We start from the raw sequence: 10807 nt of genomic DNA on the forward strand, positions 1-10807 counted from the left end.
AGCAGATATTCCTGCATCAGAGCTTCTGCACAGCATTTAGGCTTTTTAGCCATTTCTACTGTACAACTGATATTATACAATTTCTTAAATATTAACAACATTTGATACATTGGCCTGGATTTTCATCCTCGAGGCGGCTCGTGGGAGTCAGTAAAATTCTCGGCTCAGCCTTCTCACCTCAGGAGAAAGTGCCCACAAGGATGGGATTTTGATTGTGAGGTGGGGTGGGGGTGGTGCAGGGGTTGGACCAGCCAACCCAGGAAAAAAAATTTGGTGGCAGCCACAGGAGCTGCTGGGTGCGGAGCTGGGCAGTTTAAAAGGCTCGCCTCAGTGCTGTGTGACTTTGTCCCAGTTATAATTAAGAAAATAAGGCCCTCTAGCCCCCACCCCTCACACCCACTACCCATGCCCCATCTATGCCACCTCATGCCCCCTCACCCACCCCCTATGGCCCCTCAGGCACCCCATGCCAATGTATTCCCCTCAAACAACCACTATGGCCCCTCATGCCTCACATGTCAAGGTATTCCTCCCACCCCCTACAGCCCTTCATGCCCCCATGCAAGGTATGCCCCCCCCTCCCAAACAACCCCCATGGTTCCTTATGCCCCCATGCCAGGCTATGGCACTTCCATCCCCATTCGCCCAGTATGCAGTGTATAGAACCAATGAACTCTATAGTGACAGTAGGATGTGTAAAAAAAGCTTTAAAAATTAATTCATAAAAATAGCTTTTATTACAGCCTATAAAAGTGTCAATTAAGGTGTTTTAGTACTCAAATGAATATCTGGACTCTCAGCCAATAATAGAAAATGAGATTGGCTGAGAGCCCAGAAATCCATTAGCCTGATGAAACACCTGAGCTCCAGAGAAAACATTGTTTGATTGGCAGCTCTAGCTCTCTGATCTCTGCTGTCAATTTCACAATGTTTATTTACCCAAGATAAAGAGGTTTCAAGTGCTTACAGTTTCAGCCATTAAAACTGTAAAGGATCTGGATGATTGACGCCTTTATTGGGCTATAGTGAAAATGAGTATTTTTATAAGAAAGTGATGTTATCAATGAATGACTTTTTTAAAGCTATTTTTACACATCCTACTGTCACTATAGGGTTCATTTGTTCTCTACATTGTATAGTGGGTGAATGGATGTGGATGTGACGTCGCTTGGGATAGGGGGCATGAGGGGCCATAGGGGTTGTTTGGGGACGCACTTTGGCATGGGTGACATGATGGGGTACATAGGGTGGGTGGCAAGGCATACCTCTGCATGGGGGATTGAGGAGGATCTTCTGCATTAACCTTTTAAAAGGTCCTCTCATGCAGACTATTAAACATGCATCTCTGAGGTGCTGTCAACCACGACTCATTGAAAACCTGGCCCGATTCCATGAAAATTGTGGAGGACTAGGACATGTCTATCCATTCCCAGGCAGGTAGGGAGTGCAGGGTGCAGGTTACAACCCGAACCACCCCGCAACCCTAAAAGGCACTCCAGAAACCCCGGGAAGTGGCTAGGGAATCCCAGAATCAGGTCCCAGCCACCATTTTTAAAGGACTGTTGAGTCATCCCAAGTCTGAAAATCCAGGCCATTATGTTTGTTTTTCTTCAATGTAATGTCCTTTGCAATAGTTCCATATCAGAATATGTAATGTCCAAAGTATTACACAACATATAAACACTGCCTTACAGCTAGAAAGTTTTTGTTTTAAGTTATAGTAATCCAAAATTAACTAATACAAACCACTGCATGCACAAAAAAAAATCCTAGAACATGTTTGATCTACATCAATAAATATATCTACAGCCTCATGGTTAGGACACAGTTTACAAAAGAGCACAACTTCCTTGTAGTCGATTAGATTTTCACTGGTTGCAAATGAGCAGCATCCAAATTAGCATCCCATTAATGCAAATACCGCTACTAATATTCACTTTTTATGCATATGATAGTATTGAACATATTACCAATCAGGAATAAAAACTGGATAATCAACAAATTAAAAATGTATAATTCACCATAGCTTTCCTACTGAAGGTACATAGTATCCGTAAAGTTATCAGTTCTCTGTATTCAGGCCCATTTTACTTTATTCATTTCTTTGGCTGGTAGTTCCTCAGTTGCTCCATAAAGCCAGGATTAGGGTTAATAGTCTGCCTTGCATTCTTCACAATTGAGAAAGCATCTTTAAAACTAAGTCCATTTTCCCACATGAGATAACCTATGGCGATAGATGCAGAACGCGACACTCCAGCATTGCAGTGAACTAGCACAATCCCATTCTTGAAAAGGAAACATGAAAAACAAGACAAAGATAAAAGTGTTTAAAAATGGTCAATTCATTCTTAATTCTACAAGGACAGAAGCAAACTTTTTACAATAAAATATATATTTATAAATATACTTCTATAAAATAAAAAAAATACAGTAAATGTTCAGTTTTCAAGCAATGCCAATGATATCTAGCATCTTCAAAATAAATTTTCCTAAATTGTGTATGATTTTAAAGGATGCAAAGGATATTTATTCTACAGCGAATAACTCAATGAAAAAGGAATAATTAAAAATCTTTACTTCTGAACATCATAAAATATATTGAAGCTATGATATTCCTCTGTATGTGTTATTCAATTAATTATTGATGCTGTCCATCAACTTATATAATTTAATCATGAAATACTGTCATTTGATAGCCTCACATCAACCCACTAAAAAGAAAGGAGCTTCTAATTGCTTTGTGCTCAGATTTTGGGCCTTTGGGTTTATTTTTTGATGTTTAAATCTATCATTCCAAAGCACACCTCTAGGATCCTTGGAGTGGATAATACTTATAGATTTGTGTCCTCTATTTCTATTTGACATTTGTGTCCACAAATAATATTTGTTTTCTAGGTTAATATATAAAACATTTGTACCACAAGCACCATTGTGCCAAAATTAACTGAAAATTAAAAGGCAAAGTAAACAAAAATAAATCTAAATTTGTCATTTCAAAAGAGCAATGGAGTAGCATGAATGCCGATTTGAACACTCCTGTCACCTGGATTTGAATCCAGCCCAGAATGAGGAATGGGACTGAGGATGGGTGGTGGGGCGAAGAAATGGGGGGCACTCCTCTGCTTTCGGCCTGTTTCCAAAATAAGATTACTTTAAGCAGACCCAACCAGGTTTATAGTGGGTGGTGCTTCCCAGAACAAAAGTTTCTCCAGGTCGTGGTCCGTTTCCATCTTATGGCTTCTTCCCTGGTCTTCATCAGCCTCCCCTTTGCCTTAGCTGCTTCCTACCATGCAGCATCCTTTAGCACTGATCTCCCCCAACCTTGTTTTTGTCTACTCCCAGCATGTTTTCAACTGCTCACTATCTCACAGGCTCCTTCGAGATATCCAGCAATCTTTGGGGCCTTTCCCTGCCCAGCATACATCCTCACTGGCTGAGGCTGCTTTTCTGTCATTTGACAGCTTCTGGTGTCTACTAACTGCACTCTCCACTCCAACCATAGCCAAGTTTGAAATTTCTTGCCACATCTCTGCCTCTATGCATCACCCTCTGGCCCATTCTCCACTACTTTGCAACTTGGTGATTATTGTCACGTGCTGCATTGTCCCCTTCACCTCCTCCCAGTCATGATCCAACTCACTTTAGACTGTTTTAAAGGCTACAGTCTAATCAATGCTGCCCGTTCCAGAGCCCAGCAACAGATTGGTTATTCTAGCAATATATGTTTCGCATTTTGTTTTATAAAACATTCAAGTCAGGCTAATAGGAGGTATAAGGAGGGCATTACGATGAAGGGAACATCTTTGGGCATGAGGAGTGGGATGTTACAAGATGGATTTTGAGAGGAGGGGAGGAAATAAAATGTAAACAGGAATAGAAGATACCAAAGGAAAGTGTTCAGGGATGCAAGGGAGCAGAGGGGAATGCAAGGGGATGGCAAAAAGGGAATTTCAGTGGTCAGAAGGTATTACTGGAGGCAATGGGAGTGTTAGGGTTGGTCAAGGGAAAGCAGTCAATGAAGATATCAGTGGGGAGGATGGCGGGGGTGAAGAGAAATGGAGCAGAATTGGAAGAAGTGTGGAGTGACTGCAAGGAAAGGCAACACAGGTGTCTCAGGAGGGGGACAATGCAGGAGCCATGGAAGGAAGGAAAGAGAAGTCATTGGAGAAAGGAAGGAAACAGGTGTACAACAAACTGCTTACAGTTCCTCACACTGTTTTCTAGTACCATCCAGTGACCTGACAAGGTCTCTTTCCTTCAGGATTTACTACAACCCTGTCTGGATCCTCTCCCAAATCCATAACCCAAAGGCCGAGCTGCAAATTTTGTCAACAGTTCCTGTACCTACCTATCATCATCAGCAGTTCAATACTCACCCTGCTACCAGTTAATGCAAGGCAGTTAATGCAACCATAGCTTTACCCAATTCCTGCCCCACTCCACCCATAATCCACAGCCCTGTAGCCTGGCTACATCCCTCTCTTGACTGGTGCCCACTTGAAAATGTGCCCTACGTCCATCCTCAATGTGCTTCCATACCCAACCAACGCACTACACCTGTTAATAAAAAATATCACCTGCAGCCCTGCTCACTTCCCTGTCACACCACCCAATATCCCATACACACAAAAAAACAGACAAGCAGAATATCAGACAGAATGGAAAAGAGAGCAAGAGAAAACCAGATGGAAGCAGAATGGAAAGAGACAGGGAAACAGTGCAGTGGGTAGACACACACAGAATAACACAATCATGATAGATTCAGATATGTGAGTGAGCAACAAATGCCACAGGACGTTCACTAGTTTAAATGAAAAACAAAATGTTACATTTACACTAGCCTTGGTCAGTTTGTCACTGCAGAATTTATATTTACTGCTGATAAAAGCTCTGAAGAAAAGTCATACGGACTCGAAACATTCGCTCTGTTTTTCTCTCCACAGATGCTGTTAGACCTGCTGAGTTTTTCCAGCATTTTCTGCTGTTGTTTTATATTTACTACTAATGGGTATTTGCATCCTATTAAATGAAGTACAATCATCATATTATGTGGACATTCTGGGTATCTGTAGTGATTTTTGCAATTGCTTGTTTTTTAAAATTTCTAACTCCAGTGTAGCCACTGCAGAGTGGCCATCATATTTAACTTCTAATGAAGGTTTTTAAACTGCTCCAGTAATTTTGAATCTGAATGATCAAACTCGTTCCGAGCAGTTTCATACTGCCAGTCATGATGTCTAAAGGTGACGAGGTCATTGTATAAAAGAGCAATGGCTATTACTGGAATAGTCTTTCGTGTGGTCTTCAGTAATAAATAATAAAAAACAGTTGTTCACTACTATGTATGTGTGGAGTCAGTTTCTTCCCGTATACATTCCTTTGTCAAAGGAAAACTAAGTCTAGTTCAGTGGAAAAAGGAATAAATTATTCATTGCAAACACATCAACAATTTAAAATATTTGTATATTTTATTAATAGGTCACCCAATTTCTTTTATCTCAAACGTTCTTTAAACATGTTCTAATGACAAGGAATTAATATTGTCTCTGTATTACTTGCACTTCTCACCTGTGCCTTTGCTTGGTCAATAAATTCAAAGCATTCGTGGAAGTATGAGGTGATAGAAGTCTCAGGGAGGTCCAGTATTAAAATGCTTTTATAAATGAATTCACATGGAAAGGCACTTTCTACTCCATAGCCTACATTCAAGATGTGTGAAATCTTGAGAGAGAAAAGCAGTTAGAACTAATTGGCACAAAACTGTCCGATTCACATTTAAATTCTATCTATAACAATTCTCTATGGAAAAGGCAAACTGGTTCAAGTGCTGTGTCCATACTGTGCTTTGGCTGATCACAACAGATGCACGTAACTCACACAGATCAACTCGGCCTCTGACTTTTTTCTTCCTCAGTGAGGGAAAGTGCCTCGGAACTACTTACATACAATGTGATCAGGTACTTGCAGTGTAGGAAATCATGAAAGAGAACATGTCCATGGGTAGTAACACCATTTGTATAGTACAATTCATGTAGAAAAGCATCTCAAAGTGTTTCAGAACAAAAGGAAGCAGGCATCGAGTCTTTATGGAAGGTTTAGAAGGAATGGCCAAAAGCTTGACCGAAGGTAAACATTTTGAGAATGTTTTAGAAGTAGTAGAGCTAGGGCAGCTGTAGTTTTATTTATTCTTTCATGGGATGTGGGCACCGCTGGCAAGGCCAGCATTTGTTGCCCATCCCTAATTGCCCTTGAACTGACTGGCTTGTGAGGCCATTTCAGAGGCAGTTAAGAGTCAACCACATTACTGTGGATCTGGAGCCACATGTAGGCCAGAGCAGGTAAGGATGTCAGGTTTCCTTCCCTAAAGGACTTCAGTGAACCAGATGAGTTTTTACAATAATTAATGATAGTTTCATGGTTACCATTACTGAGGCTAGCTTTCAATTCCAGATTTTTTAAAATTGAATTCTAAATTCCACCAGCTGCCATGATGGGATTTGAACCCATGTTCCCAGAGCATTAGTCTAGGCCTCTGAATTACTAGTCCAGTGACAGCACCACTCTATCACATCTTCCCAAAGTTTCTGCCCCTGAAGGTAGAACAGGAGGAGGAAGAGAGAAAGAACAGCAAACAAGATTCAAGGAACTAAAGAAAACAAGAGGTCCAGGATGCAAGGTTGGAGAAGGTTGTAGATGGATGGTATGGCAAGGCCAGGGAGGGGAATGAAGGGAATGACAAGATTGGATGTAGTCAAATTCAGCTGGAGCGGGCAGCCAAAGCTGGAGTTGATATTAAGATGCAGTTTTTGGCAGAGGCTGAAAGCAATTTCTCTAGGCTTCCCAATATTCAACTTAGGGAAATTTGGCTTATGCGCGACTTAATGTAGGACAAGCTGCCTGACAGCCCAGAGATGTCCATGCAGTCTAGGGAAGTGGTGGAAAGATAGAGGCAGGCGTAATGCTCCCTTAAGCTGCATGGCCATGTGGTCATGCAGGAACCTGAAAGTTTCTGCACAATCTACGTACAAGTTGACTCTTTTAGGTTACCTTGCATGAACAGCCATGTAAGATATTTTCAAGGGTCTATGCAATTAAACAAATCACCAGCGCGCTACAAAAAAAAGAGGGTATGTTGGATGGGTGTCATCAGTACACATGTGGAAACTGACTCTGTGCTTCTGGATATTGTCACCGAGGAACAGCATGTAGACAAGGTGGAGCGAGGCCAAGGGTGGATCCTCGAGGAAATTAGGTGACTGGGTGAAAGCAGGAGGAGATGCCACTGCAGGAGGTGCCCTGGCTGCCCGGGGAGAGGTAGGTGTAGAAAGTCCCACTCAGGTATAGCATAGAGGAAAAGCAGGGAAGGACAATGATGAAAACACGCCACCTCCCCAATATGCAACGACTCCCTGTTGGAAGCCTTTTAACCCAGATTCCTTCTTGCATAGGGAAGGGGATTGGAGGAGGCAAATTTTTCATAGAGAAAAGGAGGTGTGGGTTTTTAACACTTCAGCATAGTTCCGATGTAATAGGAGGGTTGGACCATGGAAAGAAAACGCAGGAGTGTTAAACATGGTCCAACCAAATTTTGTGCTAGATGCACGTTTAAATGTGTAAGCTTAAAAGTGAAAAGGTGAGAGCTGCAACAAGTAAGAAATGAGCGTGGGGGCTGGTGAGTGACTTGACAAGGATGAGATGTCAATGGCAGAGATTGGAGAGCTGTTTAACAGGACAAGTTTCATGACGCGGAGGGGGGAGTTAAGTTAACTGGGGCAGTTTTCTTTCCAGGGGCCAAGGGTGGAGGTAAGCTGGGAGTTTGAATAGTAATGGAAATAGAGAGAAAGGTCATTGACCTGAGACATTGTTTCTCCCTCCAGAGGTGCTGCCTGACCTGTTGAGTATTCCCAGCATTTTGTGTTTTTATTTATGGGAAATAAGGAAGTGGTCGCAGACAGTCACTATTCAGCAGAGGTAACTGATTTGCAGTCAGGGGTGGGAGTCCTGGATATTTTTCAGCTCCTTAGTCAAACAGTGCTGAGATCCATTCCAGTACCTGAACTACCACTTCAGCTAAAATCGCCTCAACCTCAGCATTGATCAATAACAGAACCGAGACCTACTGGTCTGTATGACAATACTACACCAGGCAGTACCTCTACATACTAGGCTTTAGAGGAGCCAAGGTTATCCATTTAACACAGCATTTCCTCTTTTTGACTGAGGGTACAAACACTTTTAATTCCCTCTTGACCCCCAGGCTATTCAGCAACTGCGGCTGAAATAGCAGACATCACAGGTGCTGAATTGCATTGACTGCTCAAAGATATAGCGGAGAAGCCAAATGATTTCACCAGCAGTTTTACATCTGTACCAGCCCCTGCTAACCCACAGCAACCCACCCTGCACAATCCTACAACACTTGTTATGTGGAACCACTTTGCTGCTGACAATCTTAACATTTTTTTAACTGAAACGCTATCTAATAATCTGAAGTAATTCATATTACCTTATTATCTTTTAGTTTCTCATAATCATGGGCTACATCTTGAGATGCTGGAAGAAAATTAAATACAAAAAAAAAATCAGCAATATTCTTAATGTTGGGGAATCATGGAGAGGGGCAGAAGATGCCAATACCCATACAGGAACAAAATTTGGATAAAGTCATTCAGGCTAACATTTGAGCTAGCCTCTGCAACTTTCTGAAACATTTTGGAGATCAATTGATCTAAACAGTAACATGACTCCAAAAGGGCTGGATGGGAGAATGGGCTTCTACCTTGTAATTTTATGCTCTGAAAGTACTTAATACCAACAGGATGAAGTACTGGATAGAATGTCTATCCACAAATCAAATCATTGTGCACCAGCTGCAAGTAGATCCAGTTGAAAATAATGAATCTACCATGGGTGGCACAAATACTCCTCACTATTTCCAAAGGCAGATTGTCCTGAATTTTCATATGATCTAAGAATTATTGGTTTACATTAGGACAGGTCACCAAGAATCAGTCATTTTTTTAAATGAAATTGTATAAATGAAGAAACTTTTAGAGTAATAACTGAAAAATCATTCCGAATGCTGACACCAACAAAGGGACTTAAACTACAGGATCCTTCGAAAGTTGTTCTGTAAATTATTTCTCACGTTGAAATACTATAACACCAGTTATTTCATTCAGGCAAGTGTGGTAAACTAAAAATAAATCAGATAAATTCTGACAATAATAATCTCTGATCGTACGTGTAATAAACAGCACGAATTGGTGAAAAGTGCAGCATCATTTTAAATAGATGACCCGATAGGAAGAACAAAGGTGCGACCGTACGGCCTCCAAGTTCTTAGATTACGGGAGAACACTGAAAGAAGGGAAATAAAATCCTTCCATCACAGACTGCAAGATAATAATAATAAGCAAAACAGTCTATTGATGCAGTTTTGGCCCCCTCAATCACGTATGGAAACAACCACAGGTGCACACCTCATTTATCTTAGTACTTATATAAACTACAAAGAAGCACAGCTATGTGGCACCGTGAAAAATAAATTAGTTTGGGATGTCAGCACGGCACCCCCGGTTCAGAGTCTATACCTGTACAGAGACCCTGCTTTCCGTAATGTGTATGCATTTTCTATCCTGTTATGTCGCATATGTGTTATGTGGCAGCAGCTGGAGAAATTTTTGACCTTTTTTGATCAACATCCTTATTCTTAGATAACTTGACAGTATTGCTATTGTATTTTAACTGAATGACAAATTATTAAAAAGAACAAAACTTTCATTAAGTTTACTTTCCCCCTTTAACAATCAAAATAGAGGTAGCAATCCTACAGTCTGCAAGAACGGTGCAGTAGTCAGACCACAGAACCTTCAGCAAATGTTAGTCAAATTTAGCTCACCGAGCATAAGCCATGGTTTGACAACACCAATTTTCAGATCAAGGCTGGTGTCCTCGACATATCCACAAGCTCCGTCCATTTGATGCGCATCTTCCACTATCTGCACTCGAGCGTCTCTCAGTGTTTCAATAAGTCTTTTCCCGGTTATGGTTGTCACTCTGGTGCTCTGTTTCTTGAGCGAAGCCTTTGAGAAAGCCTTGATTTCATCGGCAAGTGAATGCATCGCATTTGAATGACAGAAACAAGCCAAAATAAAAACGGTGGGAAAGAAATGCAGTCAAATGTTTAACGCACAGAAATGCAAAATGTCAACTGTCTGACTTTAATATGTTGAAATAAACAACACTGCAACCCACTGCAGGCCGAATTGATGGATTCAAGGCTACTTTTAGACTGATCCACTCATTCAATCGCCTACTTTTAACTTTCCAAGATGCTTGTTGGAGCACAATCGAACGTGCAACCACCAACAACATCTTTAACATTAGAGCAGCATAATGAAAGCAGAACCTCACTACTCCAGGGGTATCGCCACCTACACCCGGAAGATCACAGTTTGATGCTTCGCGTTAGCATTGTGTCATACATTCGCTGCTGCAAGCTTATTGGAAAACTCCAGCATGATGATGTCGATGCATATCCCATTGTGGCTAGATCAGTAATTTGTGGGATTGGGAAACTCACTGGGACAATCATTACCCCCTTTCCCTTCACACGGCTCATATATTCAAGAAGGCTTATCTATTCAAATAACTTATAAGGCATTCAATTTTGTAGAAAGTTAAATTATATCAGTGAGATCAAGTGCAATTAAAACGCAATGGCCTAAATTCAACCACAAAAAGTCTAATTTCAGGCACTAAATGGGGGCATAAACCAAGCAGGAAATGAGTGCACAACATGATG

At 41.3% G+C, this 10807-nt stretch overlaps 1 protein-coding gene across 2 annotated transcripts; it reads right to left on the minus strand.

The window, feature by feature from the left end:
* Positions 1 to 600: 600 nt before the first annotated feature.
* dusp19a (dual specificity phosphatase 19a) lies at positions 601 to 10405 on the minus strand. Of its 2 annotated transcripts, XM_078551914.1 has the most exons (4): positions 9902 to 10398; positions 8507 to 8553; positions 5569 to 5721; positions 601 to 2285 (listed from the first exon to the last, which is right to left on the minus strand). In XM_078551914.1, exons 1-4 carry the CDS (start codon positions 10122 to 10124, stop codon positions 2097 to 2099), a joined length of 612 nt encoding a protein of 203 aa, XP_078408040.1. In that variant the 5' UTR covers positions 10125 to 10398; the 3' UTR covers positions 601 to 2096. The 2 variants fall into 2 exon arrangements, with proteins under 2 accessions (XP_078408040.1, XP_078408041.1); XM_078551915.1 differs by lacking the exon at positions 5569 to 5721 and having other exon boundaries at positions 9902 to 10405.
* Positions 10406 to 10807: the final 402 nt, after the last annotated feature.

This window comes from Cetorhinus maximus, chromosome 11, assembly GCF_964194155.1.
Source record: "Cetorhinus maximus chromosome 11, sCetMax3.hap1.1, whole genome shotgun sequence".
Classification (NCBI taxonomy): Eukaryota; Metazoa; Chordata; class Chondrichthyes; order Lamniformes; family Cetorhinidae; genus Cetorhinus; species Cetorhinus maximus.

What these genes read in the sequence shown, in the direction of transcription:
- dusp19a (XM_078551914.1), bottom strand. Translation starts at nt 10,124, where the DNA reads ATGCATTCACTTGCCGATGAAATCAAGGCTTTCTCAAAGGCTTCGCTC. An exon ending in CAAACCATGGCTTATGCTCG is followed by an intron (nt 8,554 to 9,901) that starts GTGAGCTAAATT and finishes ATTTTCTTCCAG; the next exon opens with CATCTCAAGATGTAGCCCAT. An exon ending in TTGACCAAGCAAAGGCACAG is followed by an intron (nt 2,286 to 5,568) that starts GTGAGAAGTGCA and finishes TTCCTTTTCAAG; the next exon opens with AATGGGATTGTGCTAGTTCA.